The 11,452-nt window shown below is 36.2% G+C and overlaps 2 protein-coding genes across 3 annotated transcripts; one reads left to right on the plus strand and one right to left on the minus strand.

The window, feature by feature from the left end:
* Positions 1–755: 755 nt before the first annotated feature.
* On the minus strand, positions 756–8,341 carry LOC124531661 (serine/threonine-protein kinase grp). Its single transcript, XM_047106140.1, has 8 exons — positions 8,207–8,341; positions 7,543–7,686; positions 7,041–7,124; positions 4,580–4,963; positions 4,098–4,249; positions 3,034–3,273; positions 1,805–2,118; positions 756–1,265 (listed from the first exon to the last, which is right to left on the minus strand). The coding sequence occupies exons 3-8, from the start codon at positions 7,109–7,111 to the stop codon at positions 1,014–1,016; spliced, it is 1,413 nt and encodes a 470-aa protein (XP_046962096.1). The 5' UTR covers positions 7,112–7,124; positions 7,543–7,686; positions 8,207–8,341; the 3' UTR covers positions 756–1,013.
* On the plus strand, positions 8,043–10,792 carry LOC124531662 (myosin-2 essential light chain). Of its 2 annotated transcripts, XM_047106143.1 has the most exons (5): positions 8,043–8,314; positions 8,392–8,419; positions 8,809–8,990; positions 10,152–10,298; positions 10,555–10,792. In XM_047106143.1, exons 1-5 carry the CDS (start codon positions 8,312–8,314, stop codon positions 10,636–10,638), a joined length of 444 nt encoding a protein of 147 aa, XP_046962099.1. In that variant the 5' UTR covers positions 8,043–8,311; the 3' UTR covers positions 10,639–10,792. The 2 variants fall into 2 exon arrangements, with proteins under 2 accessions (XP_046962099.1, XP_046962097.1); XM_047106141.1 differs by lacking the exons at positions 8,043–8,314; positions 8,392–8,419 and adding an exon at positions 8,579–8,740.
* The last annotated feature ends 660 nt before the right edge of the window (positions 10,793–11,452 follow it).

Raw genomic sequence — 11,452 nt, forward strand, 5'->3', positions numbered from 1 at the left:
GATAGTAGCATTAGTATTGCAATTACCAACAGTATTGTCTACAGAGAGCTAGCGATACTATCGATAGTGTTGCCGCTATCAATAGTACTGCTCACGGAGAGCTATCAATACTTTTGATCAAAACGATACTATCGATATCCTGAATAGTTTACGAGATCAACTATCGATAGTCAGGCAACGCTGATAGGTGCCATCCATTCATATTATTTCGTTTAGAAAGGTGAGTCAGTGTAACTACAGGCAAATGTTTCTTGTAACTGATTTGAAATTTTCCAATAATCATGATCACATTTGACACTAACTTTAATATAAGCATAGAAGTAAAGTTAATACTTCCTACTATACATATTATATGGAATTTGATAATCGTATAAGAGCTCTGTATTTTAAAATTATTATTGAACAATAACAAATATATTATTGTTGAGCAGTTAGTAGTTTAACTATTTTTTTTGCTTCTAAAATGCAATGCATAGAAGCTTCTAGCAATATTTAAAAGCTGATCTGGCACATTTTAGTCATTCTGAAGACAGCTCTTTAGGCTGCTTATTTATATGGCACTTGTAGATGCGATAAATAAAATAAGTAGAAATTTTCATTTTCTAAAAGTAAAAAAAGCAGTCGTTAGGATTAGGTTTGTACTCATCCGAGCTTAGGATGGCTGGTACTAAATTCTACGCTCGCCATGAACAAATTTATCTAAGAAATGGAAATTTTACTCCACAGGAGAAGGTGAAAATAAGACCAGTATTATAAAAAAAATGATTTTATATTAAAAGTATACATGAAATTATTAACGTTTCTTTCAACTAATTTATCTTACAACTAATTTATGAAATACAAAAACTCCATATTCTCATGACACTCAAAAGTAACAAATTAAAGCTAATATTTAACAAACAACACTTTCAAATCTATTCAATATCACATTTAAGGCGGAGGATTCGATATTTCTCCTAACTAGCGTATCGAAAGGATTCACTCGGCAGAAGAGGAAGAAATCCATCCAGTTGTCATGAGAGGTCCATGGCGGTGTCCAGGGGTTCCAGGGCGAACAGTGGCGCGGAGAGCATGTCGGCACGGGGGGGCGGAGGCGTGGACAGCGGCTGCAGCGAGCGTCGCAGCTCCAGATAGCGCCGCTTGAACGCCAGCCCGCATCCGCGAGACCGACGAAACTCTAACACCGAACGCGCTTCGCTATCCTCCTGGCTCACTCGCAAAGCCCACGCGCGCATACGTACTTCATCCCCACAATCAATCGCCAACTGGAAACAACACAATTTATATTTAGTCTAGCCTTTTCTACTAGGGTTGTTGAGGAAGTGATTATGAGGAAGAGGAGGAGGAAGTGATTATGAGGAAGAGGAGGAGGAAGTGATTATGAGGAAGAGGAGGAGGAAGAGGATTTGTCAAACGCAAATTTAGAGGATGAGGATGAAGATATTTTTCGAAAAAGAGGATGCGGATGAGGAAGCGGCAGAGAATTAAAATATTATCAAAACACACAATAAAGAATCATAGCTTTAGTACCACGCACGTCCCTTCTATTGCTAAACGTGGAAGCGGTGGCTGTGGGGCATGTGATGTGTCCACTACAACTCCAGATTCCTCATAAATTGCTCTTAAATTTTGAGGAAGCGATAGCGGAAGAGGATTATTAATTTTTATTTACGAGGATGCGGTATCGGTTGAGGAACCCAAAACATTGCGGAACTTTCGCATTATGAGGAAGCGGAAGAGGAATCCTCAGCAACCCTATTTTCTACTAATAAGTATGAAGGATAAGTCGACGACTGCAACTCACGATGCGTGGATGCACGCGTCGCCAGACGTAGCGCTTCTCATCGAGCAGGTCGGTGAGCGCCTTGAGCGCGGCCGTGTCGTCGCAGCGCATCCAGACGCGCGTCATGCGGCGCACGAGACGCTGCAGCAGGCCGGGCTGCGTGCCCTGCGTGGCGTCGGGCGGCGTGGACAGCAGCAGGTCGTCGGCGTGCGCGGGTTGCGAGTAGCTCAGTAGCGCGTCCATGTCCGCGGCGCTCAGCACCAGTGTATCTTGGTCCCCCGCGCCCGCCTCTGCGGCCATTAGAGGCTGCGAGCTCCACACTCGTTTGGTTCCTTCTGCATTCAATATTTATTATTAAAATTTCAACATTTTGCACAAACGATAGATATTTATTAAATAGTAATTGTAATCAAAAACAATTCAAAACAAGATCAAGATATACACAGAACTAAACTAGCTAGAAGCATAATATGGGTGATTTATGTCAGGTATCTAAAATCTAAGCACATTCCTTATTGTACTTACCGTTTGACTAGGTTATATAAGCTATTTGAAATAATATGCAATGTGACTTTAGACTGTGCAGACAATGTTTCAGAAATGCAGTTTGGTGTGATTCAATTAATTTGCCAGTGATAACTTTGCAACTACAAATACCTATAGCGGAACAGCTGGTAAATGTCTCTCTGCTGGGCAAATACCTTCCATCCTGTTAAGAGGTTTGGTGCTTATTACGGCACACGGCTAAATTGTTTGAACACACTAGAAAGTTTGCTTTATAAAGCTTTCGTTTTTTTTTTAAATAATATTCCTAAAAAACCACTTCCATAACATACAATTATGCATTATAAAGTGGTTTATTTTGCGAGCACAACAGTACATAGGCTAATTAATTTGTATACAGAAATATACACACATAAACATACAAGAAAATAATATATTTTTTAAAAAGATGTGTTGTTGAGTAGAAACATTCTTCTGTCGATATTTGCCTCGACGCAGTGCTTTGGTAATCTAGCTTTATGAGCTCACAGACACGTCATTGAGCTAAATCGCCAAAGAACCGCGAGGGGCGTCTGAGGGAAAGTCGTCGAGCCGCGCGCCCGTGTTGAGGCACGAGGCGTCTCTGAGACCCACTCCACTCAGAGTCACCTAGTACCTGACACGACCGCGCGGACAGTTTTCTCTCTTCTGGTTAAGGTTCCTCCTGTCCGACGATCACGAGCGATTGCACTAAAAAGGTGTCTTACCGCGAGGCTGGGCGAGGTCGATGTCACTCTGCGTGAGCCAGCGGTGCTCCAGTAGCGACTCGAGCGCGGGCCGCCGGGCGGCGTCGGGTCGGAGCGCTCGCCGCAGCAGCGCCAGGGCTCCGGCGCTCAGTTTACGCCACACGCCGCCGGGCACAGCCGCATCTGCTCGCTCCGCCTCCGCCCATGCACTCCACAAAGCGTAACGCGGGTCTTCCATACTAGCTCGCTCCCACGGCAACTCTGTAACAAAATAAAGCGGGTGAGATGATTTTGCTACAAGAGTAGCGTCGTATGCATCCTCTTCTTGAACGAAAGCTCGAGGGTCACCGACGGTCGGGGCGTATCGTGTGCGGTTCGTACGCTGTATGACGTCGGAGCGCGCGCTGGCGTCCGACATCTCGTAGCTGGTGGCGCGACTCGTAACTTCGGTACCATAACTTTAGGGCACGACGAAACTCCTACAGCTAGGATACCAAAGAGACGAGCCGCGCCGGCGGAAACGCGACGTGCGTGTTAGTGTTCTATCTGGTCACATGCTGTGAAATAAACACGAAGAGACTGCGAACTATTTCTATAGCAGAGTCAGAGTATGTCCAATGAATAGTTTTATCATCAAAACCGGCTTAAAAATGACTCGTAAATTTCTTAAATAGCAAATATTTCACAGTCAGAAAAACAATCACAAATAGCAGGCAATACCACTATAATAAGGGCATAATTAGTACACAAAGAAAAAAAATTCAAAATTATGCTTATCAAACGGATTATTAGTCATGTGTAGGGCTACTAATCTTCCAATCTTAATTTGACATAAATATTTTTGAATTGTGCTAAAAACTTGTTTCGCATTTAATGGCGCATTCGGGACTTTTTAAAGACTACTCCCCAGTGTAACTTTCAAAGCTACATTTTCAGTTTCTTTATTAATATTGTATATTGATAATAAAGTTCGTCCGTTTACCATTTTTGAAAGTCAGAAGCCCTAGTCATGTAGGCATGCAATGAATACAGCGGTGCTGTACACGAGCACGTGCAGCGAGGTTTAGAGCACACGAAGCACTGACCCCCGGCGAGCATGGCGAGTAGCACGAGCGCTGCGGCCCACAGGTCGGCGGGCGGCGCGCGGTAGGGCCGCGACTCGGCGCGCAGCACCTCGGGCGCGGCGTACGGCACCGTGCCGCACACGCGCGCCAGCAGACGCTCGCGAGACCCGTGCCTGCCGAGACACTCATTGTTACAAAGGAAAATTTATGTCAATTTATCAGTGTCACAAAATAATTCTAAACTTTCTTTCGGCTGAAATAAAATACGTATAAATATATAAAAAAGTGTATACTAAAAATGCGAAATTGCATTTTTAATTTTGACATATAATTTAAGGCAATAGACCACATAATGGGAATGCGGCGACCACCACGTGTCAGAAGAAATGCTTTGTTCTTTATGTCTAGAATTATATTACGAATTTAGCATTTGAAACCAGACTGGCTGAAACGGTAGACTAGCTGAAAATTTTAGATCATTCTACGACTATAACGTACCTCACCTGAAGAGAGTCGCCATTCCGAAATCGGATATTTTTAGATTGTCGTCATTATCGAGCAGGAGATTCTCAGGCTTGATGTCACGATGGGCCACGCCTCGAGAGTGCAGGTAATGGAGACCTGCGGCGAGCTGGCGCCAGTACCGTCGCGCGTCCTGGGGCGGCATGCCGGCGTCGGGCTCGATGCGATCGAAAAGCTCGCCGCCCTGCGCGTACTCCAGGAACAGATAATGCAGATGGTCATGGCGACGCTCGCCCAGACAGCGCAACACGTGCGGGTGACGCAGCGCGCGGTGCAGCGCCGCCTCGCGCGCGCCTCCTTCCCCGGCGCGCACGGCCTTCAGCGCGACGCACGCGCCCGAACGCGAATGCACCAGCAACCGAACCCTAAACGATAAACATTCTTATCGAACACTACTTTTTATTGTATTATCAATGACTTTAATTAGAGCGAGTAATATCATTTTTGAATAATATCTATCAAACCAGCCAAAATTTAAGAAAATGTTATTAAAATACCTAAAAAGTATTAAAAACTATATTTATAAGACTTTGTTATATAAAACAAACCATGCTTCGTGGAATATAAAAAGGATCTATCTCCTTTGAGTAAAAACCAAGATTATTTTGATATTTTTTTCTATATGTACGCAATTGATTTAGAAATGCATAAAATAGTATAAAATATCAAAAGTATTTTTGTAAGAGTTGAACTCTTACAATACAATGAAATGTTTTATTTTTATGACAGCAATACTCTTAACAACGTTAACTAGTTGATGCAGCAATAAATAAGACAATTTAAAGTAGTAATCAAAGCCCTTAATCATAAAATGCAGTCTAAAGATTTATTATATCATTAAGTTCACTGAGTCTGGTGTATTGTGATATATCTAGATCGTAGTAACCTCAGTGACAAACAAAAAAAATCTTTAGTTACTCTGCACCACTTTTTTTTTCGTTTGAAAATGTTTTATATTTTAATTATAAATTTCGTAAGAGTATCTTGCTTGCTATTATTTACAAACTTATACCAAAGAAAATTCCCTCCTAAATTTGAAGTGATGTCTGTGCAAATATAATAAAAAAAAAACAATAATAAAATTCGATTAATCAAATTATTATATAAGTGATCATGTTCTATAAGAGACTGTAACATCTTAAAGGTTTCGTGTTATTATAATGCGCTATTATGCAAAGATATAAGCCGAAAATACAGAGATGTAGTAGAAAAACAAGGTGGCGACGACGACGACGGCGGCACTGACCGCGCGGGGTGGATAAACTTTCAAGGATGCGCCGCGCTCGCCGCCGCTAATACAATCGCTTTTTTCATCCGAATTGCACTCTCAATCTAGTTCCGCCTTAGACCAAAGCAATCGACTGCCGCCGGCGACCACCTCACGCTCTCAATACTCTTTCAAACCATTATACAAACACTGGGCTCAAATTTAACTTCAAATCACAAATATCTTAATTATCATTCTTATGTTTGGTTTGATTTTCAATCTGTTATCATATAAAAATAATGTTATGTAATGGTATCAATACTTTTTAATATTACATTAAAAAACTTGTCTTTTTTTTTTAAAGCTCTCCCCATTGCTAGTTTTGAAAGTTTAGAATAGCGTTGCAGTGTCAGTATTTAGAGCAAAAAAAAGTTTGATTAAATAATCAATTAATTATCAAGGAAGTTTATATTAAAATTTTATTTGCATAATGAAAATTATCATGTTGCATTTAGCATACTGATCATAAAATTATTTGATTGATATTAATTTATAATGAAGATCCGAGATTACCCAAATATATAGGGTTAAAATTCAAGGTACATTTGGTTTTTATCAACTATAGTATGAAGTAGTTATTTACCATCAGACGAATAGATTATCCACATTATTATTGCACCCTAAACTATATAGAAAATAAAGTTGGAAACAAATTATATATAATTTAATTATAGTTACCAACATCACTAGTATTTCAGTATTTATTCTAAATACAAATTATTATTTCTTAATTGAATTCTTAATAATAAATTTTTAAGTAATTTCTCAATAGAATTTCTAAAAATATTTTGTTCATTATTGATCAATGTATATTTTTTCTTTATTGTTTATCAGTGTAATATTTAAGTTACTTTTCAATCATATTCAATTCTGTTGTCAAATAAATAAACTCAGTGATAAATAAGTTTATTTGATGTGTATTACATTAGGCATTCACATATATAGATTTTTAAAAAGTTAATATTAACATTATTTTAAATATTATCTGTTGCATTTCAAAACCACCAGAACATATATTTTGAGTTTCATAAATTTAGGAAGGATTTTTGCTAAATAATAGTTTTATATTCTACACAAAGGTTAGGCGTAATTTTCGGTTAAAATAATTGGTATTCTTGAGTTTTAAATAAAAAAAATGAGTTGTGGATAGACTCAATAATAATAAAGTAACTTACTCTCCATATGCACCCTCGCCGAGGACTTGCGCCACCAGCCAACCCTCAACGAATTCACCGCCGGCAGCCATGGCTCCGCCGAGCCTGTAACATCACGCACTATCAGCAACACGAGACATCCAACACGGCGGTGACGCACCAAAAGCCATTCGGCACGACCACGCTGCCCTTCGCCGATGTCTATTCAATTTTGTCTAACAAGTGACGAAAATCGTAACAAGTATGCGAAATTGTTTGAGGCGTGATGTACTCGTCGTATAATAATTAAATGTTGTAGATTGTAATCGTATTTAATCCCCAAAATTATTCTAAATGGCGGAAGGCACGTGGAGTTTAGCGAACAAAGCCTATGCCGAACACAGCCGTCGCCCCGTCGACTACCTCGCCCGATAACGGTAATCGCTTACACCGTAGAAAAATAAAAATATATATTTATTTAAGACAATGAAAACTACGTACTGAATTTCTTGAACAATTTGAAAAGAAATATTAAGTAACTAACCTTTTCAACGACTTCTACACCATTTTGCCATTTTTCTTTTTCCTTCCCTCTACAATTCGTTCACCAATCGCCAACCAACCCGACCGCGCCATCGTTTCGTACGAGCTCAATCGGCTTTTTTTCGAATGAAAAGATCAATGGCTACTAGCGTTCGGAAATATAAAATATTTTTAACAATGTTAATAACAATTAATATGATACGTATTATTTTAATCACTAATTAAAATGTAACGCAAATAATTTGTTTCATTTAACATATTTTATAATTTTAAAAGCATTTATTGAAGATAAAACAATCGCCTTAAAATAACAACGAAGTGGTTTATTTTATGGTTATATAATATTGATTCGCTTGATTATGTAATGAAAAATAAATATTGAAAAAAACTTTCTATTTTTAATTGGCAGCTGTTTTTTAAAGTTTTATCAATTACTAATACATAAATATTTTTATCTTTTACTAAATGACTGGCAACATTGGTTAATTTGAAGTAATAAACATTTTCATTAAACTAATCTATAATTTATACAGTTTATAACTTTGAGCCTTTAATTACATTGTAATAAATACCAAAATTGATCGTTTTATGCAAAAAAAATATTAATTTCATTTTAATCACAACATGCATTAGAAAATTTTGAAGTTTTCAAACCTAATACTTACGTCATTTACATTTTATGTGTTTACGTATCTGTATGACAGTTGACCTAGGCGGAATTAAACCACTTTTACATATTAATTCAATTAAATTACATTTTTTATCAAAAAATGGTAAACTATAAAATTGATTCGTTATTATTTGTTAAAAATAATAACTAAGTTACTAATCTTTTTTTATTTGCTTACAGGCTGGATATTCCGAAGATCAACTAGCAGGTGAGTCATGCAAACAATTCTAAACTTTTGTGTTTCAAATAGTACCATAACTGATATTTTATACATTTAAACGTTTAAGAAAAGCTTTATCACCATAAGAACAGCGTCAAAGAGTGTCGTATGACTCACGTCAATCAACGTTCTCACTAAAAGCGTCGGCTTTTGCAAGCGCCCTAGTTTCCTTATATGGTGTGTATTTTAAAACATTTATGTTCGACCGAGGCTATTCGGTGCGTTTTACACAGTTTGCTTACTTACTCTACCCGTGCAACATGTTCATGTACGAGCCTCCTACTAAGCTTAATCTTACCTCAGTGGAAGGTATGCAATGTGCATGATCTTATTGTAAAATCGAAGTCTTTATAATAATAGGTATCATTATGTTTTAGAGTTTCAGGAGGCATTCCAACTGTTTGACTCCCGTGGTGATGGTAAAATCCATGTGGCTCAAATAGGAGATGCACTCCGTGCCCTGGGGCAAAACCCGACTGAGTCTGATGTCAAGAAGTGCACCTTGCACCTGAAACCTGATGAGAGAATATCTTTTGAAGTCTTCTTGCCCATTTATCAAGTATGTGTTCATAATTTACATAATATTCAACTTTGTTTCAAATTTACTTACAAAATAGAAAAGTAATAGAACCATTATCATAAGTAGAAATAAATGACATTGCTGCAACTAGACTTACGTCATATGTATGCAGGACATTTTTTGTAAAGATAACAATGATAACATTAGTATTTTTTATTCCATACTGAAATATGATTACAATATTTGATTAGTATCATATAAAATTATAATATTTGATAGAATAGTTATTATAGTAATAGTTCATGTGAAACTATTAAAAAACATTTCTTATAATTGTAATTTAGTTAATTATTTATAATTGATTATTCAATTACTTAAATTTGGTCTAAATTATTGGTAAAGTGCTAATGAATCAACAAATTTCGTCATACCATTATTATTGATAAGACTGGTTGGCCTTAATGTTTTATGGTTAATTAGTAATACATTGAAACCTGTTTATTTACTTTAAAAAAATATATAATTGAATTAAATAATATTATTTAAAGACTGGGTGGATAATACAACTAAGTTAAATTTGTAACATGATGTGTAAAAGAAAATTTTGACCTACTTAAGTTCCCTACATACTAAGTAATGCCAAGTCTCAGCCAATACTTACAAGTAGTGAAATGTAAATAGTTCCACAAAAATAATTTTTGGATACCTGGTTATGATACTGGCTTATGTTTCTAACTGGAAATTTCATACCTAGCATGCTTAGACAGGATATATTACAGACAATGACTGTTCCCAATATATTTATTATTAATTAGTTGAAGAATATATGTATTGCATACAAAGAAAATGTAGTTGAACTCTTCTTCTTGAATCTCTTTACAACAGTTGAAGTAAAATAAAATAATATTATCTGCTGACTTTCAAGGAATATTTTTGGTTTCCTTCCATTAAAAGTTGTGTCAGAGGTTGTTATGATTAATTCAGGTCAAGAGATTAAGGGGTCAGGTTCAAACTGGCGCCTTTCAAATCCATAGTGACTTAAGCCTATAGTTATTGAGGCTTCTTACATAATTGTCATTATTACAAAAAGAAAGAAGGAGAAGAAAAAAACAATGTAGTCCTATATTTTTGTCATTATTTTATCCATATTTATGTGATAAAATTAGTGAAAATAATATTGAAATGATATTTGTTTTGCAGGCTATTTCCAAGGCTAGGAGTGGTGACACCGCTAATGACTTTATTGAGGGTCTGCGTCACTTTGATAAGGATGGTAACGGTTTCATTTCATCTGCCGAGCTGCGCCATCTCTTATCCACTCTCGGGGAGAAATTGAGTGATGATGAGGTAAATAATTTCTTTTAATATCACGAATATACATAAAAAATTGTTCGTCTTAACTTTGCTTAAATCGATAGCAATAAATTTGCTATCACTAAATATCTATGTAGATATTTACTTATCTTTTGATGGATGAATAAATATGTACATAGATGTGAACAGATAAAAAAATATTCTATATTTTTGTTCATTTTTTTATTGCTCTTGAATTAATACTTGAGTCACTAACATAAACAATAGATTTAAATTAATGTTATTGTAGGTGGAGCAACTCCTGCAGGGGCAAGAGGACTCCCAGGGGAACATCAACTACGAGAACTTTGTGCACCTTATTATGCAAGGTTGAGCGTTCTCACTTGAAACGAGCATTGTGGAATGTTTTGCACTTAGTCAGAATAATTGTTAACAATCAGGTATCACTGTCTTGCATTCCAAATTAAATTTTGTTTATGTGATAACATTAATCACACAATTTTTAATATACCGCATTTTTTAAATGATTTAATGCATTTATTTTCTTTTCATTCATTCATTCATTCATTCTTATTGCTATTCTTTGCATTTCTATATTCAAGTTTCAAGTCATTCCAATTTACTCTTCGGGAAGTTAATTAAAAAAACAATTAACAAATTCCATTTTCAAAGATATGTATGTATAGAAATGTATATATTAAAAATTGTACTTAATATTTTTTCTGATTGGTCGAACAATTTTATTTTCTTTTTTCTGTATCTTATCGTAAATTGACTAAGTGTGAACATATTTTTTGCTCTTGCATTTTACATATAATTAATAATAAATGTATTAGAAATTATGATTATCTTCTGATTTCCTTTTTTTTTTAATATTTAAGTGCAAATTCCAAGATTTTAACATATTTTAAGAGATATATAGTAATTTAGTTATGTATGGTATTGTACAAAGACATGATTTAATATAACTGTAATAAAATAATCTTTGTAATAAAATGTTTTTTATTTATACCCAAAAATTAACTCTCATCTACAAACGATGTAATTCATCATTACTTAAAACTAGCTACCCTACCCGGATTCGCACGGATGCAATATTGGTAATAAATACTTTTGGAATAAACAAGCAACATCTGCGTCAAGTCTCACAACTTCCCTTAAAAAAAAAAAAAGGCGGGAGATTTGCG

Source organism: Vanessa cardui, chromosome 8 (genome assembly GCF_905220365.1).
Source record: "Vanessa cardui chromosome 8, ilVanCard2.1, whole genome shotgun sequence".
Taxonomy (NCBI): Eukaryota; Metazoa; Arthropoda; class Insecta; order Lepidoptera; family Nymphalidae; genus Vanessa; species Vanessa cardui.